We start from the raw sequence: 24799 nt of genomic DNA, 5'->3' as shown, positions 1-24799 counted from the left end.
AGACCAGGACCCAGGGCTGCAATAACAAACCTGACCATCAGGTTTGGGGCACATTTTTCCAATACACATGTTCCCATTTCAAGGTCTTACATCACTTGTCCTGTCACTTACCCAGAAAAAGGCCAAATCCACAACATCAGCTTTAAGAACTTTTTCTATTTCTCGTATTTCTCTATAACTACAGCTACTAGAGTTTGAAAAGCTAAAGGTTGTTTGTGGAGGCAATGCAGGGTATTTTATATTTACTCCCTTCAGGTCTGTTTTCCATATTGTTGTCAGTATTAACTAATTGTGAGAACCTGCATAGGATTAATTTGCTTAAAGTGATTCTTCACAAATGTTTGCTTTCTGATTAGGAGGGTTGAATAACAGCATTGATATACAGTAGTTTTATTTCCTAATTAATAATTTAAATGGTTTGTGTTCAAACAAAGAATCACAGTATAATACATAAAGACAATATCACAGTATACTGCTGAGCCTGCTTTGCTTTACAGTACAGTAAATCTTTAAATGCTGAGCTTATATACTGAGTCATATATAATGTGTCTTTTTATAGATAACACACTGATGCATTATTAATATGGCTTTTAAAACTCAGCCCTAAAAGTTTAAGTAATTCACTGGAATCCATGGAGTCAGCTGAAGGTGAAAAACAAAGGACGGCCACAGATTTCTAAAATATTGATGCCTGTTGACTGTTGATGAACTCCAAGGCTGCTCTCAGCTCCCATTAGCATAAACCTTGAGGCCTTTGGAAAAAAGCAGAAAGCCATAAACAAAAGAAATGAAAATAAATTATGTATGCCCTGACTTTAACTCAATTTGATTCTGATAACCGATCTATCATTGGACTTCAGAGAACGGCAACAACGGCTTATCTTAAACACGAACTCAATCACACACTATATCCTCTCAATCTATGCTCACTGTATGTGAATAATGCAGTGGAGAGATCAACGATCAAATTAATTAACTGCTTCTGTTCAAAGATACAATACTAGCTTCATTTTCTGTTGTCTGCTAATGCATTTGATTCTCGGACATTAGACTCTGTAAAACCCCATGTACGTGTACATCACGAGCTCTGTGTGACTGACACGATGCATAGTCACTAAACAGTCATTAGCTTCGGCGTCTGGCTGCATATCAAGCTAGAGCAAATCTCCTGCCTCGATGATGGACAATGGACGGATGCCAAAGCACTGTTCAACACACAATCGCTGTCTCCCGATAGAACAAAAATGCTGGCAAACGCTGGGAAACGAGACACAGTCTGATCTATGAGAAACACTTTTGCCAACACAGCCCAGGAAACATATTAATGGCTGAGAGGAGCGTGTAATGACTCTTTCTGGAGACAACAAATCCAAATTCAGGAGGTAAAAGTGACACAAAGTCCAACGCAGATGTTTTGTGCTTGAATTATGTAAATGAGCAGGTTTGACAGAGAATATTACAGTTGTTCCTGCAGGTACGAGTCCGTCACAGCGAGATCATCACTGGAAATGATCTGAATTTGCATCTACACAAGGCGTTTTTAACAACCAAATGAAGAACATACACACGTAGTGTGAATCTCTATTCTGCGACTGACAGCAGGGACTGTTTTCCACTGGGACTGACGTAAAGGTCTGAAACCCGCTCACACACCATGACGTCCTCTGTTTGCAAAAGTTCCTGTTTTCCCTTTTTGGACTCCGGCACGGATGCAGTGAAAGCGTGGCTGGAGCCAGGCAGCACAAACAGCCGGCGCGAGGAGAGCGGGGCCCGATCGCTGCTGTTAACGGAGCTCAGCCATGTTTTCCAGGCGGGCGTGCGCGCGCGTTGCAGCAGGTCGCCGGTAGCGCTCTGCATCCTTCAGTGCTTCAATTTAAAAGAAGTCCATCCCACAGAAACACTGAGCTGCCCGGAGGACGCAGAATCAAGCTCGCTCCCCCCTCGTCCTTCCTGCAGTGGCCTAAGAAGTGGCCACAGCCAATACATCATCCCATTAAGGTGCAATGTGAGAGGGCCTGGGTGCCGCTGGTGCCAGCAGCCATCAGACTGGAAAATAATTCCCGCACAAATGGCCTCGGCCTCAGGCAACCAGGAGGGCAGTGAAGCAGAGCGCTGCTGCTTTACAAACCACCCAGATCGGCTCGTCCTCTGTTTACATGTTTCCAAATATGTCAACTTTGGATTCTTTCTATTCAGTGGCGTGAGACGTGTTTTTTTCATATTGTGCTGAATCTCTGTCCTGCGTTTGTGCAACGTCTCGATGGCTAATGAGGTTTCATAGAAAATGTGTAAAATTACCCGAATCCTTTCCGAACGTAAACACCTGCACATGAAATAAAATGTCAGAATACAGCGACAGCAGCGAGACAAAAAAGGAGTCTCTCAGTCAAGTTCATTCACAAATGACAGGAGCTGCACTCACACTCTTGCCTGAGGATACAACCTGATTTGTAGGGATGTGTCTGTGATAGAAAGGTGACGATGCCATCTTGAAATAGTAATAAGGATGCTAATAACGTCTGGGCTCCATAAATTACATTTTGGCTCAGATTTATATTAGAGCCACAGTATTATCTGGCCTCTGATGAAACAGGTTATTCTGCATCGTTCAATCCAGGGGGATGTTATTCAGTTCGAAGGATCACCCGACAGAGTGAGATTGTAAAAAATGGAAATATAAGGAATTTCTCGAACACACATGCAAGTTTTTTTAAATAGTTTGCCACCTAATGTGATTTTTTTTACACATTGAAAGATTAAAATACTTACAACAACAATAATACTCAGCTTTAACATGCGCTGATGAACCCAGTTATTTCTTGATTAAGCTGATTTCGTATCAATCAAGGCCCGGTTGCTGTTATTAAGGTGTGAGAATAGACAGACCTCATAAAAGAAGCTTCTCTGTGTCTGCCTGCATCTTTATCGCTGCTCTGACAGCGACATACTGCAAAATATAAGGAGTAGTGTAATCAGTAATAAGATTACTTAGGTTCCAGTAATCTGATTAACTACAGACAAGGAAACCTGTGGCACCGCAACAGTATCTCTGTTACCTGTGAACTTTTTGATTCAGCTGTTTTCCACAGCTTCCAGTCTAAAAATGAAAACCCTCATTATCAATATGCATGTTTTACGTCAAAAGCGTCTCTGTAAACTACACATTTTAATAAAGTAATAAGCCTGTAAATAGAGATTTCACTGTAAGCCCTGAAAGGTGGCTGTGGTGGAATGAACTGCAGCCTAATTAAGAACTGCTCTTAAACAAGCCAATATCAGGCGCCAACGCGGGCGCGGTGGGAATCAGGAGTTCGGCCCAGCTTCTGTAGAGTAAACGTGGCGTCTGTCAAAGGAGGGATCCAGCGACAGACCAGAGATCGGCCGCATTCTCACACAATAATCTAAGAAATGTGCGCGGAAGCCTTGAACAGTTGTTACAGAAATCGCAGCATAATCAACGGAAATACTAACGCGGCTTCTTACTTTGTGCTATTTACACAAGAGACAGGACAAAAATACCGTTTCTAATCTTACAATTCTGTTTGAGTGAGAAAACACTCTTTTACATTCGCTCCTGACTGAACTACTCCCACTCGCTTTACTTCCAATTCTCCTGCAATTTCAGCTCTGAATTACTGCCACCTTCCCTTTCACACAAGGTTATTCTGCAGAAATCCCAGCTTCAGTTGGCCATTTCATTTCTCATGCGCCTCCGTGTCTGTAGCTGACCCCGCGCCAGCACAAAGGCCTGGCTGCATGTGTCTGGTGCGACCGAGGTCAGAGGAGCCCTTACCTCGTTCGGTGTTGGGTACTCCCAGATTAATGGTGGGTATTGAAGGATCAGCGTAGTCACTGTAGTACTCTAAAAATAAGGCATCCTTTTCCCAAGTCTTCTTTATGACTGGAACTGGAGCAAAGGGGAGAGAGATCAATACACCCAGACCTTTGCTTCTGTGCTATGAAGCCTGAGCAAACTCTCATCACAAGTGTGCTGTGTGTAAATACAGGTCATTATCTGCATAAAGCATTCGTTGGAGCTTCTCCTACTGTATTTAATTTGTTGGTGTTTAGTATTTAATTCGCCTGTTCCTAGTTTAAAGTGCAACCTGCGGAGCAGAGAGGACTTTTTGTGAAATCCAGAGTCAATGTTTTCTCAAGAAAAACCCTCAGAAACTCCTGTTTTTTGTGAGCTCGTGCTCGATGCACTGTAGCACGCCGGGACCTGACTCTTCCGCGGAACAACATCAGAAGCAAAGTGTAGGTGAGCAGAATACGGCTTCCGAGAGCGAAGAATGAATAAATAAAACTAACACGCTTCTGTCACCGAGCGTGTTCCTCGAGGCTTGAATGGGACAAATGATGAACTAAATTAATGAATTTATGTCTTTTAAATGACTGAGAAGCTTTTGATTGATAAGTAATATTGTATTTCCATTTAAAAATAACGACTGCACACACAGGATTAGCTCATGGAGCCACGTTGAAGACAGTGGATGTAATTCTGACAACACTTTGCTAATGTAAGAACTCTGAGTTACTTCCATTGAGATTAGTGTCGCTGACAGATCTGTGGCTTCAACACTGTGGAATCAAAGCCGCTTTCACACACACAGCCCAGTTTTTGGGGCTGACATGATCTTATCTTTGCTTTTGAGTTGCTGACGACGATCCTGGAGGCGGCTGCAAAGACTAGACGCAGCCTCCGTTACGAAGGTGGCGCCAAAAAACAAAATGTGCGACGCCCAAACTTATGTTTTAGTCTCTTAAATTAAAGCTAATGGGATTTTTCAAATGAATGGTCCTAGAGGAAGAGCACACCAGCGCTGATGCTTACTTTTATCAGCCGCTACGATAAATCACACAGCATTTGTAGATTAGAGCACATTGACTCCCATTATTCACCACCCTGCAAATATTAAACAATAATTAAAAAGGACAGAAAAGCTCTGACTTACTGTACTCGCAGGTTTTATATTGTACTTTTTTTATACAGTAAATGATTGTGATCGTGAGATAAGGATTAAATGTGCGACGGCTTCATGTCGACGTTTAATATATAAATACGATATTCATTTTTATCTCGCCCGCGTCTGAAACTGATAACGGCAGCTTGGCAGGGGAAACGGCAATTACACTAATTAGTGCAATTGCTTTAGAGCCAGGCTGTAAATGTAGCATAGAATTTGTCTGATCCCTCTAAAATTAATCTGCAATGTGATCTATTGACTAAACCTGCTGCTTTTTTTCCCCTGTTACAAGAGAAGCAGTTTTACCGTAAAGGGCTCAATGTCAGACGTCAAAACGCCGGGTGACGGTGAGTTACTGTAAAGTTCAGTAGCTCCGAGTATTTCTTTAGCTGCTAAATCCTTTCAGACAGAAGAGTGACATTCTATTTGGCTGAAGGCTTTATGACGTACACATATTGTGATGTACTGTACACGCTGATACCAGGCTAAATGGAAATTGGCAGATTGTGACTCACCTCTTTCACTGTGAAACTTCCTACACGTTTTCACAGCAACAAATATATCTTCTGTATTTACAGCCTCCCCCTTTGATGAAAATAAGAGACATTAATCAAAGAAGTGCTTGCATGAACAAACAGCATAAATCACCCGTAATTAAAACGGAATCTTTATTACATGCAGCCCAACTGTTGGAATTAGTTTTTTCTTTCTCCGGCTAAATTAAGTGTCCAAGTGATCAGTGGGAGTTGTTATCGTCAAAGTGAAATTAGAATTGGATATGTCTGCAAATGGTCGGAGGTTTGTCCCTCTGGTCGTCCGTGGAGCTGATAATAAAACAGCGTATGTGCAAATTTCAGGATTTTATGCTGAAGTCGAGGTGAAGGGAGCGGGTGAAACGTCTGGAAGGAGGAATGTGGAGCAACAAGCGAAAGGTGAAAAATTAAAGGAAATGAACCCGGCTAAAAATGGAACATCCCCGGCAGAGACTGTCACAGACTGTCACACAGACAGACAGACAGACAGACAGACAGACAGACAGACAGACAGACAGACAGACAGACAGACAGACAGACAGACAGACAGACAGACAGACAGACAGACAGACAGACAGACAGACAGACAGACAGACGAGCAGCAGCTCATTCACTCCCACCACCGCGACCCCCATCATTTCAGGCTGCAGTAAAACGGACACGTTCGGCCGCAGCCTCGGTTGATTGCCGTCCGTCCCACTTGAATCGTCTGGAGGCGCTCGGTTCCTTGTTGACATTGCAGCCAAGTGCAGCTGTGGCACCACTTGGCAATTTGTCTCGCAACTGTTCGAACGCCGATTACGGCGACGAGTCTCCACTTGCTTCATCTGAATGGAAACTTCTCCCTGAAGACTTATTAAACCCGTGACCTTCATGTTTCCTCACTGGCTGCTCCGGTCCTCGTCCCATTTTCTGTCTGGGTGCGTGAAGTTTTATGCGGATGCTGATTTCCACAGACGAGGCGATAAAAACCTCATGAATGCATGCGTCCGCACTGCGCAGGCATGTAGCAAACTCCAAACCACATTTGCATATTCAGCGTGTGATTTAGCTCACAAAAGATCGCATCAAAAACACGCAGGAAGGGAAAAAAACTCAATTGGGACGCTGTCGGCTGCAGATCTGGCTTCACAAGTGGAACTCCTCTCTCTCTCTCTCTCTCTCTCTCACTCACTCACTCACTCACTCACTCGCTCGCTCAAATGCGGGTTTAAGGATGGCTGACCAGCAAACGTTGGTGTCAACAGTGAATCAGCATCATGTAAAAATAATAAATGTTTGAATAGATGCAACAGCAGAATGATGGGTTTCCAAGGACTGTAACTGTTCCTCTGAAACAACTGACCTCATTTAGTTTATGACAGCATCACAGCCACAATCGCTCACTGGCTACAACACACTAACTCTGACCTTAAGATGAGGCTTGTTAAAGGATGCTGTGTCTTAGACATTTTACAGAGTCGGGATCTACTTTCTGTTCCGCAGAATAAAGAGCAAAAAGTAATTTCCTGACTGTTTAATGTAGCTGCTACTCATTAATGGAAAGAATACAGCATAATGGTGACGGAAGCGATAAAAGACGATAAAGATATCGCAATTTGTTGAAAACGTTGCAATTTCCTTGGTTTAATGTGACAAATCCAAACGCGATTGAGCCATTTGTAGAGGAACATACTGTATGAGTGTGTGTAAAATGTCAGTAATAGCTGATGTTCACATATTAAGTAAAACAGGCAAACGTGCGGTGGGGTCTAAAACAGGGATGCTGAGAGGACGCATGTAAATGTTGCTTAGCAACAGAAGAACATTTCATTTTCGGGCACGTGACTAAATTGAATTTTTCAAAGCAAACCCAGGACTTTATAGGTTAATGCGTTGTGCCTGCGAATGATATATAAAAGCAATAACGCACGCGGCGGCAGAGCAAATACTCACGCACGCGGGCAGCTCACTGCCCACGGTGGTGGCACAGTGCTGGGCCGGGGCGGAGCCCTGCGGCGCCGTGCACAGCTCGGGAACAGCGGTGAGATGCGGCCCCTTCCCATTGTCCCAGATATACAGGGCGACCTGTGACAACAGAGGGATGCCGTTCACCAGCGGGAAGCGCCACGTCACCCTTTACACATTATTAGCAGCTGAAGACGCGTTTTCTGTTGTGAACAGTAGCTCTGCTCTCACAACAAAACTGCAGTGAGCATGTTTAATATTTCACATGACTGTCAAGGAAACAAAAGAAGAGGGGGAGCGAGCAGGAAGTGAGTATTACAGTAACCTCCTCTGCAGGATTTACATTTAGGATTCCGCAGTGAAGTTGGAGCAGAAGAATGTATAATGAAGAGTACAATCAGTGCAGTCTGAGCACTGGCAGCTGTCTCAAAGACTTGGAAGCTACAGACGCTGATGAGGCCGTGATGCTTCGCTGACAGCCCAGAGCTGATCTACTGCATGGACTGACCTCGGTTCATGCAATCTTTCTTTTTTTATGCCTGAATACAATCTATTTTTACATACAAGAGGGTTTTTTCATGAGAGAGATTCATTTTAAACCATAATTCCTAATATTGTTTTGTTATCAGTGCAAACACGGCATTTTTCTACGGCATTTTAATTAAATCCCCAGAACTGAAGGCGCCGTCTCCACCGGACCCACCTTCCTCAGACGGCGCCTGATACTGTACGTCAACAAAATCCCTGGATGCTTCTCTGACTGAGCGTCAGTGATAAAAATAAGAACCTCAGCGCTGCAGCGCAAACTCCCAAAAGTAATGCGATTTAGCTTCATGGTTACATGGGTTTCAAACCTTGCTCTTTTGTGCAAATAAATTAGAACAGGTATCCACTGACTGGAGAGTGAGAAACACAAGAGTCAGAAAGTAGATGGGAATCACTGCTTTCCAGACAAAACAGGTCTGGAGGTTCTCAGGAGACTTTCATTTTATCGTACCTCATGTTTCAGGTCAATGGTGAAGTCAGACTTGAGTGGCTCATTTCTCACTTTGTTGGCAAGACTGAAAAACACAAATGAAAGTTTAGCTTAAATATTCAATCCGTATAAAGTCGGCTGCAGAAACTAGAAAACAGGGAATCAGTGATAGTGAGTTACCGGACAACCAGCGGGAGGCTTAGGGCCCACGCAGCAGCAAAGTCTGGGTACTTGAAGGCAGAGGGGTTCTCTGCAAAGGCGTAGTGATGGATGATGGTGGACTCGTCGTCATGAAGGGGCTTCCCCAGAAACCACTCCTGCAAAACAAACACGGCAGGCACAGGACAGGACAGTAAGCGCGCGGTCTGGAATAAAAGCAGCAAATCAGAAACTCATTCAGTATTTGAAATCCGGCTCTCGGCCGTGTTTGACTGAAGGGTCTAAAGTGGCGTGTGGCTAAAAAGTGACCACACGATCGAAGGTGAACACTCCCCTGAAAGAGAAAACTGGAAACCTTCACCACAGATACATAATTTACCAAATAAAGAGCCCAGCTTCAAAAGGAGGAGGTTCAGCGCTGGTCTCCGGGGTCCAGTAGCAGCTTTTTAACCACTTCTCAGCAAAAGAAAACTAGGTAAAATGCTTATGTTGGGCTTTGAAAGACGCCGAACATTCCTGGAAATATGCTTATGCTGCTTATTCATGTTTGGAAGCCAGATTTAAAGCTAGAACCACTCAGTTAATGTAGCTTAGCATCAGAACCCTTAAACATCGGCCTGTTTATACTCTTAATATAAAAACCCTATATATGAACAGTAAAGATGCTGAACTTATCTGCATCTCTGCTGAAATGAAAAGCTCCTTGTATCCTGCTTATCACAACATGAGGCTGTAACACCTGAGAGAGGAGTTACTGCTCCAGGACACTTATAATGAATCACATCATAAGGTGCCGAATCCATTTTCTCCTTCTTCTTGGGATAAGGTCAGGGATATTCAGATTTGCAGTCAAACCAAAATTTGTCATTTTATGGTAAATATATTTTTGGCATGTTTTTTCTTCTGGCATTATTGGGATCATTTGTTGTCTCGGTCTCACATTGAAACCGACGCAGACTTTGAATTTGTATTTTAAAAATTCATATACTGAGTAATTATTAATGGATAAGTTATTTTGCAGAGCTTGATCGAGTAAAACTCCTTTCATTACAACACAGATGATGATTTTCTGACTGCAGAATTTATCCAATATTTATATTTGACCTACCACAAACTGCACTGTATTGTTTCTATATCAAGAACGTGAGTGGAGACGGAGCCTAAATTAGGTCCATGGCAGATACTGGAGACAACTGGATCCTGCCTCTAACTGAACCCATGATCAACTGAGCCCGATCTAAACACAGACACACAAAGAGAAACTCTGCACACTTACTTTGTTCTTGTCAAATTTCCCAAGGACTTGAACAAGCTTTGTCATCTTCACATTTGTTTCCTCTTCAAGAAACACAATCCAAGAAGAGTTTCTCCCAAAAGAGCTCGATAAGCTGAGGACACACACACACACACACACACACACACACACACACACACACACACACACACACACACACACACACACACACACACACACACACACATACCAAAGCGCCATCAAAACTAGAGCTAAATAATAAAACTTAACTTTGCGCAGGCAAACTTCACAAAAACCCGCTTCAGTCCGGGGAACTGTTCAACTGAGGCTCCTGACCCAGTAAGATCAAGGGAGCCAGAGATTTCCCCACATGGCAGAAAGACCAAAAAAGCATCACACGCTCACAGGCTGCTTTCAGGGACGGTGGCGCTGTAATGACGCTGGGATGTTCTGATGATCCGGGCCCTAAATCTTTACCATCGTAGAATAAAACCGATTCAGACGCTGCTTCTCATCCTCCAAATGTTCAGAGTGAATGCGAACAACTGCAGGTAGCGTCATTACTGTGCGGCTCAGACCAAGTGCAACAGGCCGATTGTCACAGTTATGATCAGGGGAAAACACTTTACACTCGAGAAGCCAAGTACAAGTCCCAAATACATTTTTGTCACTTGGATTTAGGTCCAGAGAGGTGAGAGGTACTCACTGAGGCAGCAGAGGGAGGATGCTCCAATCTCCCTCATTGTCTGATAAAGTGTGAAGGAGCAGAACCACCGGCGGCTCCTGAAAGAAACAGCACATGGCAGGAATGAGCCTCCGCTGCTGCCCAATAGCTGCACACAGCGGAATGCATGTAAAGCAGCTGCTGAGCAGCCAAGGACCACAGGGACCTGTTGTTTACCGAGACTGTCCTGTAGCTGCAGGATCGATGCTTTGATCGGGGCTAATGAGCCGGTTCTGGACGCGGCCCGCTCCTGACTCACACTCACATTAGATCACACCACTGGCTCGTTGTGCGGTTTCATGAGCTTTGTGTTCAGCCCTTGGACAGAGCAACACATCCTGCAGGTCCAGAATCTCACTGTGGTCCAGAGACAGATCTCTGCTGCAACGACCGGCTTTGCTGCGTTAAAAACAGATTCATTTTGCACATTAACCAATGGGATTACGGGCCTGTGGTTTGGCTACTTACAGGCTCATTTTATTATTTTGGTATTGATCTTTTTTACGTAACTGGCTGTAAATAATAACACTATAGAGGCACGGTGCTTCCTTCAGGCCCGCTGCTCCCGTCTGCCCTTACAATAAAACCCAATAAGGCAGGACAGGAAACAAGACTGGAAAGGAGAGATGGATATTGTTTTCTGAGACGATCAGTGAATTCCTGCTTTTTTTATTTAGCTGGAAAACATGACACTCGACCTCCACCAATCGTAATTTTCCATCTTTCATACACGGACGTGGACTCAGTTGTGGCACGATCAGCTGTAGGAGCAGAGAGCAGGAGGTGTGTGAGGCAGTGGAAGCAAAACAAAGCAGCAGAGCGGAGGAGCCTGGTTCATTAGCACACGGTCCACTCATCACACAGGCCGTCAGGGGGAACGGGCTCCTCCGAGGCCTCCTGTGAGTCAGGCCACGGGTCCTATTAGACCTTATTAGTTAGTTAGGCTCCATCTAATGACGTTATTCTCCGAGCTGGAAGACGTTCATCACACCGCTCTGCTTGACATTCACACGAGGGCCGATACAGAGGAAGAAGAGTAACTTTAAACGGCGTCAGATAATAACACAATCTCTGAAACAAAGCTGCCGTTTCAAAGGCTTATTGACATTTTTGCAATGAAGGAGACTTTGGCGGAGAGGAGTCTGGGTCTTCTGTGGCTATTGTCTGCTCATCAACTGATAGGAGCACGGCTCCGTGCATGAATGCGCCGCTGATTGCTTGGTGACTTTAGAGGAGATGAGGGCGACCGAGGCCCGAGCAGGAGGATACGGCTTCAACAGCAGCAGAAGCTGCCGGACGGAAAGCGCTACTGTTTAAAAGCACTCTTTAAAAGCCAATTAAGCTCATCTAGACTTAATAAGTGAGGAACATCACATAAGCTAAATATTTTAACACCGCTCCTTTAATACATAAATTGTCCGGACTGAATGCAAGTGTGTAAGAGTTTAAAGCTGTGGTGGAGGTTGTTTCCTGTCTGAGGAGCCCCGATCGCATGGAGCATCTTCATCTTATCACTCAATGACACGCAACAAGGCAAAGAGAGCGCGGCCGTCGCTCTTCATTCCAACGTCCTTTATCTTCAGCTCCCGACGTGTGGACGTGAGGCGCCTCCCGTCGCTCCCCGCTCCGTCCCGGCTGTGGCTCTGATTAGTTAGTCTGCAGATTATGTGCTCGCGCTGCTCCTCATCCCAAACACTGACCTCCAGCCCCGGTTTGTTGCTTCAGCACGTTTTGTGCAGGCGAGATTGGAAAACAGTCTCCTGACGGTGCAGTGATTTTGTTCTTGTTTAGAGGTTATTTACTTTTATAGTTTCATTATCTAGACTCCTGTTCTCACAGGGATTCAGCGTTTACAGTGTTTTCCTAATTCGGGGTTTTCTCTGCGGCGCTGTGATCTTTACTTATCCAGTATTACCAGTAATCGTATCCCAGAGTTTCTGCTTTGGGTTCAGTCCTGGACCGGTTTGAGTCGACAACACAGGAGAACGAACCCATAGAGAAAACGTCCGTCCTGGTGATGAAGGCACAGCGAGATGTTCCTTCATCTAATTTACTGAATATTGTCATTAGTGATGCTGCATTTACTGTTTAACCAAAATAAATGAAGTAGAACTAATGTGTTTCACCATGTTTAATCTGGCTCTCAAAGGATTTAATGAGCACAGGCGAAGGGCATTACGACCCATGTGCATGCTCTGTGCAGTAAACTGACATGATGCTGATGTGTTGGTGAAAATTTCATAAATTACATAAAATATTAAGGTTGTTTTCCAGCAGAAGATACTGTATGTGTGTGTTCATCCCTCTACATTTCATGAACAGATGTCATTGGATTAAAACATCTTGAACATTTAACTAAACAGAAGGTTGAATACTGTATGTATCTAGTGTTTGATTTCCCAAACATACAGTATATTAACATCCATAAGCTCATAATGGGATGTTGCATAACGTTGCTGATCTCATTATTTATGCATTTTTAACTTTTTTATTCTTCAGAATCAATCTGCACCTTCACACTATTGTGAAAGTTACCTGCTCTGACTAAGAGTCTAACAACCACCGATCGGATCTCGAGTTGTGAACTTTCCCCGACATATTCACAATTAAAAATGATATTTGGAGCAAGTATTTAAAAATCAGTGCTGACACCATGTGGCTACATACACAGCTTACATCGACTCCTGATCACACGGCTCTGAGGCCACTGTTCCTGTGATGGACGCCACGTCCTGTTTCTTACCTCTGCGAGAGCGCGCGCCTGCTCCGCCAGATCCGCTCTCCGTCTGTCCGCCCGCCTCGCGTGGAACGAGCTGCGTTGACTCTGGATGACAAACACTATCTCCCGCAGGTCTGGAGGAACACAAAGGAGAAATGATGCGAGGCCGCTCGCATACTGTGAAGGCGGATCATTGCAATCGATGACCTTCAGGGAGCAAGACAAGATAAGAGGCGCGGTCTGAATGACTGGTGTGACTTTTGGCTAATCTCTATTATTGGTATGATTATAATAACCAGCACATCAAGGGCCTAATTGGCTTGGGGAGAGGGTATGTAAATGTCACAACCCAGACTGGGTTACTTAATAAAGGCTTAGCAGTCAGAGGAGTCTCTTTCTGCAGTGCTGTAACAGCAGAAAGGTCACTGCAGCCCAGCTGTCCACTCCAGCCTGGCTGACATGGCTGCATTGTCAGGGAACCTCTATGGACACTGCCTGCTAGCGCCAGGGCTGGAGGGGCCACGTGGACGTGGCGACATCAGATCCCACCTTCTACAGCTGCCGCTCCTTCTCACATGAAATGCATTCACGGCGCAGTGAACGTGACAGAGCCGGGTGAGGAACGGCACTGGCTGCACAAACAAGGGTGGCCCCCAGCGCCGCTCGGCCCGAGGCCGGGGCGCAGGAGCGGGCGCGGGGGGGGGGGGGGGGGGGGGGGGGGGTCCGGGGGAATAATGTGACTCTGTCTTTGGCTCTGTTCGATTCCATCTGACAAGCACTAAATCCTGGGAGCTGTCACTCGCGTCCAAGTGAAGTTTGCAGCACCTGGCTGAAAAACCGTGACAACAAAAGGCTTTTTGAGCCAATAAAGTGAGTGAGTGAGCGAATGAGAAGGAAAAGCCCACGAGTCAGAGCTTTCCTCTCACAACCTCCATGAGAAGTGAGGACACGGTGTTTACTTTTTTACTACTTTCCTTAATTTAGGACCAAACACAACAGGCTCTGGGCCAAATAATCCTCTCTTGCTTCAGACATTTTAATTAGCTACTCAAGTATTTGTGCAGAATATAGTCGTGATGGGTATGCCGTGTCGTAAATTCTGATTACCAGAAGGTTTTTTTTTTTCCCATCGAGCTTTGCAAAATTAGCTGACTAATGCACTTAGTGTTTTGAAACATAAACAAGTTGCTGCTTTTGCTGACAGGTCTATAATCGTCTTTGGAATAGTTGTGGAGAAGCAATAGAAGGAAACAGTTATCAGATGGACTGCCTCCTGCTACAGGTAAGGGACTCGATTTGGACCTATTCCAGTAATAGTCCAGGTCCAGGGGCAGCACCCGGTCCAGTATCAGAGTCCGATCATACGAATTAACCGCTGCTTCACCTGTAACTACCGCCCCATTGATGCTGGATTCTGGGGGGATTTACTCTAAATCAGCCTCGTGTCCCGAGGGATGGAAGCTGTGAACGCCACTACCACACCTCTGCGTGCTCTTCTGCTGCGTCTGCTAAACAAATGGCCCCGCGTGTGCGCGCGTGTGCGTGCGTGTGCGTGCATGTGCGTGCATCCGGTTGTGCTGCACACAAACATGGGAGCTCTAAAAGTCCCGTGCAGCTACCGGCACCGCGATACTGCTCAGCACAGCAATATCAGGAGCTGGATGCGACTAAGGCTGAAATCAGATAAGCAGTTTGCCAATCCCTCATTGTGTAGATAATGCGCAGCCTATGTCAAAGCAAAGGCGAATGAGGGGTAAAAAAGGAAACTAATTAAGAGTGAATTCACTGGCCTTGGCTCCACGCTAATGGCTTTCGATTAATCATCAAACAACTGGGAGAGAAGGGGGAAAGGAGAAATCCTGTTCTACTGCCCTTCCTCCTCCACCTCCATCATCCCTGAGCCCGTCTCCGTTCAGCTCGGAGACACCTCTGTGCCCCCCCCCCCCCCGCCCCCGCAGACGCTCCTGGACGGCCTGCGTTCCATACACATGCCTGTAATTAATGATAGGACCTACAGGAACCTAAAACACTTCCAACAAGCACTTTTTTAGCCGTTAGGTGAGAATATCCTTCGCCGTGAGAAGAATATGAATTGAAGTAAAGAGGTTTTCTGAAGCAAACGCGCGTTAATTGCAGCAGCGGTGTTGAGATCGACCAACGTGGTTGAGCCCCAGTCTGGGTACGAGTGGGGCTGCGGCTGCTGAGCTGATGATTCACTGTCTGTTTGAGTTCTGCACTGACGCTTTCTATTTATTGAAGTATTTCAGGTCACGAGAGCGCTGATTTGTGCTTCTGTCTAGACTGATCCGGAAACGTTGGTGGACACATTTTAGGCCAAGTAGACGCATTTCTTCAAAATCTTAAAACCCAGTGTATTTTGATGTGTAATAAATAAAAAAATGTAATTTGACAAATGTTTGGTCTGAGGTTTGAAACTGCTGCCACTGTTTTCATCACAGTTGCTTAATGCTGGACTCAAACTTTGGTCCTGTGTGCGTGACACTGCAAAATGATAATAGTCGTAATTACGAGCACTTTCGCTGTCAATGGTCACGATGCAGCTGTTTGTTTAACCTCGGAAATCTCACATTTAATTTGGACACCGACTCTGGATTCGCCTGTCATTTGGACGCAGTGCCGTTTTGTTGGCAGGTGGTGAGAAAATCTGACTGCTGTTTGAAACCCCTTCACAGCCTGTAGTGCTAGAACATGGTTATTTAGATATTAGGTGCTGTTCGGTGCAAGTAGAGCAGCAGGTATTATATGGTGAATGATTGTATAAACAGCAGCTTTGCCCAAAATGAAAGTACATAATGAATGTACAGTATCAGTTTAATCACAGGGTGAGTGAGTGTCGCACCCGGTGCCAAACACAGCCCTAAAGGATCTAAGGAAACCTGCTGGACGAAAATAATATACCTCGAATAAAAGAGATTGAAGGCTCCTTGGGAGATGAAGCCAAAGCCCCAGTCGCCTCACTACACATGATTTTATTTTGCCAAGCTGATGGAAGGAGAACGTATGAGTCTGGTCTTCGTTTATCTCCCCTCACACGTTCAGTATTCCACAGAGGCCACTCCGCCGAAAAAAAAAAGATTGTATCAGCCTTGAAAGATATTGGCTGAAATGAGACACAGGAGAATTCTGCCTCCTTCTTTCTCTGATCTGGTGCTTTTCTCGACGCGCGGAGCCCCGTTTCAGCGGCCGGCGCCATCTGGACATGAGCCGCGGCGCGACGTCGACGGAGGCAGAGGATCAGAGTCATGGACCGTCCCAGCTCGTACCAGGGTGGAGCCCATATCTGCACTCGAGTGCGGAGCGTGGCCCTGCAGTGTTGACACCTCATTGACACAAATGGGTGGTGACACTTCCTTACAGCAGGATGCCGGACGTCGCCAAGTGGCAGCGGAACCGGGAGCACATTGACCTCCGAGCACTCCTGCAGCTCTGCCATCTCCATCAGTGTCACAGAGCAGGTGTGTGTGTGTGTGTGTGTGTGGGGGACGCTTTATTTTAGCTCAGACTCACTCTATACCCCAAAATTAAATACACACATCCATAAAAACGGCCACTGAGAGGGATTTTAAATCTAGTTAAAAATCCTGAAAGATTTGCAGGACGGCTGGAGAGCAGATCAATATCTCACCTTCCATAAACGTTTGAGCAGGAAAATAAGGTTCTGTGAGTGGGACCGTTCGGCTGCTGGGGGAACAATGAAAGTGTCAGCACAGCTCCGCAGCTCTTCATTGCTAGACCACATTCAGAGATGACAGAGGATGTCAATAGCTCATTTCCATAGCCATCAGGCGATGGAACCCGACCCCTCCCATCCAGGGGCTGATTTTGCTGGCGTGAAACCTGCAACACTCCGGTGACTCACATCATTAGACTCCCTGAGAGTCATCCTTTCTGCTCAAAATGCCCGTCTATTGCTCTGCATCCAGGAGACACAGTACACCGAGGAGGACCGTGTCGCAGTTTCCTCACTAAACGACCCATGACCGTCACAGCAGATAGCACCGAGATTTAATAGCCAATCCACAGACATCGAATGATGCTTAATTTGGAAGATCAGGCTGCTGGGAGTTTGATTTTGCCATATAAAACTATTTATCATCCCTATAAGCAATTATCTAGTATTGCACAGCGCTGTGTGTCATGTAACAAGTGAAAGGATTTTCCATCAGTCTTCTTCTCGTATTAATACAGACATTTAATTGCCTCGCACAAGATCAATAGTGAGCATTGTGTATTTACCTTTCAGCTCAGCGCTGAAAAGGTCAGTGTCATAAATATCTCTCAGTAAAACAGAGAGGAAAGTAGCAGACAGAGGACGGGCACAAAGGCAGCGAAACAAGGAGGCAGAGTGATGGGGAGGAAAAATCCCTTTCAAAGCACAAAACCACTAAACACAATCACACACTGGAAAAGTGAGCCCATGAGAAGTTCTCTGGAGTCCACAGACACCGGAGCTGAGGACGGATCATTAAAAATCACCTGGTGTTAAAAGATCACAACACAAAGATGAGATAATTAATGCTGAGACTCTGTGCTTATGAATCCATGGCAGCGCGGCGAGAACAGGAGACGGACACACGCTTTTCACACTACATGCAGAAATGTCTGCTGGCACAGTGTGGGACATCTGTGAGGGTAATTGTGTTTAAAAAAAAAAAAAAAAAAAAGCAAAGACGTTCAAGTTTTGAGTGGCAGCGTCAAGAGAAGAAGAAGAAGGAAGAGTAAATACAGGCAATAGAGTCGCTGATGCCTTCGTTCAGTTTCGTTCTCTTTCTTAAAGATACGATGCAAATGCGTCGTAGCCTGAAGGAACTGGCTCCGAGCTGCTGTGTGAACGCAGAGGTGACAGCAGCAGGTTTCCTCTGCTTAATTACTGTGATAATGTGAGGAAAGAGACACTTCTCTGTCCTGGAACCAAGACAATGGTTCATTAGTGCTAAAGTACAGTCCGATGCAATTCCCCAACCTGATCTCAGCGCAGCCTTGTTGCACACTTTTCCAGTATGTGTCTATATTACGTCGTCTGACAGCAGGTTAAACACTGCATTACAGTAATGGAGGTTATTAGCCAACTGGATTTTAGTCAAGGCATTAAATATTAAATAAGTGATAAGAAGATGATTAGCTTTCATCTGCCGACTTATAGAGCAGAGTTTGGAAGACAAGGCATCAGAATGTCTCAAAAACATGTCCAACAAACTACAGTAGGAGTTTTAGTCTATTAAGTCAAACACCCATTTCTTTATCAGCTGTATTTTGTATTTTTTGATGCTAAAAAAATCCATATAATGTAATGTTGGCATATTATGAAGGAATGTGAGCTTTTAGTGTCGGCCCTGTGAGAGTGAAACAAAAACGCTGGTCCCAGAACAGCTAAAGATTAAAGGCAGGAATCGCAGTATGGCCGACTAGTGAGTGCGATTTTCATATTTTACATTATGAAGTCTACTTCCTTTCAACAGAAATGACTCAACAACAACAACAACAACATGTCCCCGTTATAAATCCTTAACAAGGTACAGTTTATATGAGGGAAGCTCACAATAGCAACGAAGGAAGAAATGACACTGCTGGACCACGGATGGTTTTGGACTCGTCACACGCACATCTGGAGTAGTAGTTGGGCTTTAACAGCTGCAGCACAGCAGGGGGTGCGTTGCCCAGAATCGGATGTATGTGACTGGCTTATTTGCGTCCTACTTATGTTCTACTTATTTCGATTCCACGTCCTGCATTCTGTCTGAAAACGATTGCCTGTAATCTAAACAAGCTATTTGTGCTTTTTAACGTTCCCTGTGTTGTGGAAACAACAAGAGCAGCTTCCCTTTATCCGTCTCATGAATTCCTGCCATGAACAACGCTTTCTGCAGGAAGCCGTAGCTTTTCTGCTGTGACAAAAGGCATTACTCCGGCGGTGCCAGATACTATAGTTCTGTTTTCAGATAACTGTCTGTTTGTGCTTCCTCTCTGTGCTAAGGTGCCAAATGAGAGCATTATGAAGTTGCTTGTGCGTCTGTGGTGACCCAGTTGAATGAACAACAGGCAGAGGTCCAGGAAACGGGCTCCAACCTCCTCTGCTGGCTCCCGAAAATCACTCTCAGATGGTGATTGTACGAGTCCCCTGAAGCGTGAAAGGCATGAGATCGTTTTATTTGCTCTACTTATGAAATTCCTGGTTGCTGTCAAATCGATAAAGAGATTGGACTTCGTTCATGAAAAAGTCTAAGAAACGCAGAAGATTACATTTTCAGACAAAAGCCCCTTTTGCCGTTTGCTGTTTAACTTTCACACTATTCAATGTATAGCAGATTTTTGCATGAAGTGATAATGCATTTAAATCTGTTCAGCATTTAAAACTGAGCGTGTTGATTTGAATGTAACATTAAACATAAATACCAAAGGCAGCAACAAGGTCATTTACATACGTCCACACGTGCAGCTTCTGGGTCTAAACTCGAAGCCTCAGAACGGTTCCGTAATGTAACCTTATCTACACCTCACCACCGTTTCATCACTGGGGACCTGCTTAGAATTCATGGCTTGGTTTTTATCCCGCTCTGTGAATGCCTTTCTCATCCACACAGGACAGAGGATATTATATGATTTACAGATTACAAAGTCCTTTAAAGTCCTTTAACGCTCACAGCGGAATTCAGTTGCAGCGCTTACAAGTGTTACATTGAAAAACATGGTTGGAACATAAACACATATGCTGCTTTCACCACATCCAGGACTAATATAGACTAATGCAATGACACTGATTCTGTCATTTCAGCATTAACGAACACATATAAGCAGAGAGGAGAGTGTGAGCGAGTGTCGTCTGGCTGTTACACACAAACATCAGAGCTACAAAATGCTGTGGGTTTGAACAGATGACACACTGGACTGACACACAGTCATTTCAAGGCGCTGGTGAATGAGCAACAGGTGACGGGCGTCTGTCGTCAGGTCGTCGTATAAAAAATAATTCCCAAACAGCTGACTTTGCGTTTTGATGCTGACTGACTGCTTGCGTCAGCCAGAGGGGAAAGGTTGTGTTATTCTGCGCTGGGGAGTTGTAGAGGCTTTTACAGTAGGTGTGTGAACAATGACAGGTGAAGATGCAGTGTCTGTTACAACGTCTGACAGTTGGCAAGAAACACCTTAAAGCCAAGACGCTGGGAAACAAACTGCGTCTGAGAATGTGTTCAGTATTTTTCTGACTTCTCTGATTTACTAATTAACTGTCGCATTAATTAACAGCATTTCCTGCACAGAAAATATCTACAGTGTAATTCTCAGGCTGTGAAGTGTTACCTTGGTTTTACATTGTGAAATTTGCTACTAATCAGCCAAAAAAAACAGGACTTACCCAGCTGATTGTTGTGGAAGGCGTGCAAATCATCTTGGCCCTGAAAAGACAGAGAAACCTGTTAATGATTGCATCATCAAACAGAAGAAATTCGCACAAATGCTCAAACAACGACCTACATACGTTCTGTTCCTTGCGTTGATAAAAGTTGTGTAGACGCTCGATTTCAGGCTAAACACTATTTCCTCTTGCTAATCACCAATTAGGACTGGGTGATACTAAATACGGGAACCCCTCTGGGTTATTTGGAGGAATAATGGGCGATACCCAACGTCATTAGCTCTTCCTAATTGTGTGTTTTTTTTGCCCGAGGCGTTGGAGCTCCGGGCTTTGAGCTCAATTAAACCACCCAATATTGTTCCACCTCCGGAGCCGTCAGCGCACGTGCCGCTGTGGAGGATGAGCAAATCAATCAAACGCCGAGCCAACTTTGAAGAGTCTTCACCTCCATCCTTCAGAGGAGCTCCTCCAGTGGCGAGGAGGCTCGGACGCGAGCACGGCCGTGTATTAATAGATCATGACAAGGCGAGGCCTGTTTTGATTTATGGCTTCCTCCGGACTAACAGTCATTTCACTGCCAAGCTGTTGCAGCCTTCACACCGCTTAAGCAAGTCATAAATTCACCCTCGCTGGGCATGAGGCAGTGGTTACAGGCAGTCACACTGTACAGAAGCTATTGTGATTGTGATTGGTCATTTAGACAATCTTCCTGCCCATCAGTCGTCCTCCACTCTTGACGCCACTACGTTTTATTTTGAAGTGCTGGACGGCGTTTCTGTTGCACTTGCCTTCATTTCTGTTCTCCACCCTTGAATCAGGTGCTATGACCATCAGCACGCATGTTTGTTGCAGAATAACAGCACAAAGTTCACTTTAAGGCGTCGCTGAGTGATTCATGCATATTCAAGGATCTTTGTCTGCTCCTGTTTTGTCAGGTGATCACAGTTAGAGGCAAATATATGCACAGGCAGACGCGATGGTATCAGGGTGATTTAATTCTGTGGGTACAAGACATCATCTTAATTGGACTCCGTAGCATTAGTCATGCCCACAAGGTTTGCGTCTCATCTCATCACACGCTTCCAGATCATTTTCTCACCTCGAGGAAAAAAAGCTGAAAACGCATCATGAAACTCAGGTGAATCTGATTTGTTGTAACTACATTCCCAACTTGAAAAATATACATTATATAACAGGCTGAACGGAGGCAGAGGCGCTTGTCTGGATGAATATGGTGGTTGTGACAGGAGACTGGCAGGTGCAAGGTTCTTCACTGTGTCGGCTCCAACGCAGCTCAACTCTCAGGCAGAGATGAAACAGTGAATCACTGCACTGTCACTGCCAGGACCTGCAGTGTGATGATTTAACTGGTTGCTGCAACATCACCAATTACACTGACTGCGTGTGTCTGCAAAACCATTTCACACAGCTCCAAAAAAAACCCTAATATCCTATGGCGGCTTTTAACGAGGCTTAAATGAGAAATTCCTCCATTACGGAGACGTGGGAACACCGACGCGCTTCTGTTCTGATGCCAGTTGATGCTCAGATCTCAGCGGGTTCTGGAGTGGTACTGGAGCTGGTTCTAATGTTCTGGCAACAAAAAGGTGAATTTACATAACAATATAACTGCTCATCGTGCCTTTAACAGAACAGCTCATTTTGAATCCCGCTCCTTGGTTGCACTTCATAAAACCCCCACAGCCGACTGACACCGGGGCTTAAAACCTCTCCGGTGCACCACGGAATATTCTGCGGCAGCGTGAACTCGGATCAGAACCGCCATCATTTCCAGCATTACCCGGAGATGAATTGTACACAGCTCACGCAGCTGCTGGCTCCGCTTGGCCTTCCGCGTGCAGGTACAGTAACACTCTTCTTAATCCCGTCCGACAGCCGGCTGTCAGCCGTTTGCAGCAGGAATCAGACACCCATAGGTGTTAAAAAGGAATTGTTATGAGTCCGCGCTGTCCATCTGCAGGAGTCGGCCTCAGCATCCAGTGAACACACGTCAGCGCGGATGCGGACGCCGAGATCGGAGCTCGTGGTTCACGTATGTAAACTCCTGCGACCGATGCCCAGCCTACTTAATGCGGCGGTTACGTAATCAAGGACAGGAGCAGAGACGAGCCTTTGATCCCCGGCTTTGATTTGAAAGCTCTCGCACAGAAACGCAGGCGGCAGCGCTCCGGCGCCTGCTGCGGCGCTCGCTCCCAGAGGGCACAGACGCTCCACTGATGTGAGTGACCCATCAGGTCACATTAGCTTTCTGCTCACTGACGGCACAAGCGCTCAGACTCGCTGGGCTCCGTACATTTTGACGTGCGAGGGGGAAACATGTAATGTTTACAGAAGCTGGCTGTCAAGAAGAAACCCTGGGCACCGGACCTCCGGACAGAACACCAGCATCACCCCTTTTACTCCTTACCCTCCAAACTAAAAGGAGGAAAGGCAGCGAATTACTGTTCTGTACCTAGAACAACACAGACCATCACTTTTTACCAGCACATAACAAAGTCGAATCACCTAATCAAAAATCTAGTTTGACAAAACAAAACAATGATTTTATCTAATTATTCAAATGTCCCTGATTACAGTGAACACACACTGTTTATTTAGACTCAAACCCGCGTTTGTGCTGTAATCACTAAACAATAGGACATAAATTCACATCTGACACCCGGCCCCAACAAACAGCACCATGCTATTCCTTTGGTGGATAGAGCAATAAAATGCTCTACAGCGATGATCACAGAGAAAGTAAAGAAATTATGTGCATGTTTGTACGACGAGACAAGAACGATTCATGTCCTTGTACAAACTACTGGGTTTGGATCTGAGAGCCAGAGATGTCAAAAAGTATTAAGCGACAGATAAACACATTGATTTTGGATCTTTGAGGAGGAAACGTCTGGACCATACAGTAAGTCCCTGTAATGCATTTAGCATAATTATGAAGCCGTCCCTCCATCTCCAGAACAGGAAGATGTACAGTACTGTAAAGCTGCAAACCGCAGCTCAATGTGCTGCACCCAAACAAATGAGACCCATTAATTACACGCAGCCAATCAAAAGATGTTTATTACGCAATCAGGAGGCGTGGAACACATGGTCATAGCTCTGGACGCCGTCATCCTGTCCCCCAGACAGGAGCCGTGAGCACCGTGAACGGCTCCGTGACCTCGCTGAGTTATTATACGTCCACCTCGCTCGGGTAATAGACTCTCTCTCCCCCACACACATACAAAACGGAGTTGATTAGGAACAAGCGCCTCTGCCTCATTAAAATACGGTATATAAAACGAGAATGAAAGACTGATGTCGCCTCTGAGCAGGACACATTACAATATTTGAGGGTGGATTTAATCCACTGCTCGACGGATGTTGTGTCAGAGCGGCTTTTGATGTGAAGATCCAACATACAAGGTCCACAATGTAATGCAACATTTAGTTTACCTGGAGGTTTGTACGCACGGTCTTTGTCTAAAAGCTGATTCTTCTTCGCTCCCTTGTGAGTTACTTTTTTTCCAGCACAAGTAAATAAAGTATAAGCTGCACAGTCAGTAGAAGAAATCCCTTTACACAAACACAGGCATTTATTTTCTTACAGATGCAGATATTTTAGCTTATTCCACTTGTTTAGGTATTATTACTGTACCACTGTTTTTCTGGATCCACATGCCAACAGTTCAACAAGGTCGCTCTCGCTCCACGCGGACGCGTCCGCCTTTGTTTCTCTAATCACAGGAAAGCGTTGCCAGCAGAGGCGACCAGACCAAACCAAATTTTTGACAGAGGTCCAAATCTGGTTGCCGGGAGCAACTGGGCAACCATTGCTGTCAAGCCCTGCTGCGTGAGTTATTTGGGGTCACAGTGGGTTCACTGGGCCCTACACGGGACGGCTGATAAATGTCTGGACCAGACTTCAGCCACAGAAATGAAGTTTGTCACTCGGGAGAAACTATTTGAGCTGTAACGAGTGTGGAGGATGCTGCTGTAATGAGCCAAGTGCCAGCGTTTGAAAACAGAGACACAAGTTCAGCCTGTATCTAAGCATCACTATCTGTCATCATCCTGTAGCTTGGACCCGTGGGTTCAGTTTTATTACACGTGTTTGACTATGAACTGGTCAGGTAGTCTATAAATG

At 45.3% G+C, this 24799-nt stretch overlaps 1 protein-coding gene across 1 annotated transcript in view; it reads right to left on the bottom strand.

The window, feature by feature from the left end:
* b3glcta (beta 3-glucosyltransferase a) overlaps window positions 1-24799 on the bottom strand; it is a 38055-nt gene that overhangs the window by 3075 nt on the left and 10181 nt on the right. Inside the window, exons 3-11 of the mRNA XM_029171872.3 lie at window positions 20653-20692; window positions 13305-13414; window positions 10544-10620; window positions 9859-9970; window positions 8604-8740; window positions 8445-8508; window positions 7436-7567; window positions 5483-5552; window positions 3794-3907 (exon numbers count right to left, since the gene is read on the bottom strand). Coding sequence (XP_029027705.1) covers window positions 3794-3907; window positions 5483-5552; window positions 7436-7567; window positions 8445-8508; window positions 8604-8740; window positions 9859-9970; window positions 10544-10620; window positions 13305-13414; window positions 20653-20692 — 856 coding nt within the window. The remainder of the gene's footprint in view (window positions 1-3793; window positions 3908-5482; window positions 5553-7435; window positions 7568-8444; window positions 8509-8603; window positions 8741-9858; window positions 9971-10543; window positions 10621-13304; window positions 13415-20652; window positions 20693-24799) is intronic.

This window comes from Betta splendens, chromosome 13, assembly GCF_900634795.4.
Source record: "Betta splendens chromosome 13, fBetSpl5.4, whole genome shotgun sequence".
Classification (NCBI taxonomy): Eukaryota; Metazoa; Chordata; class Actinopteri; order Anabantiformes; family Osphronemidae; genus Betta; species Betta splendens.
This window is presented reverse-complemented; position numbering and strand designations above follow the sequence as displayed.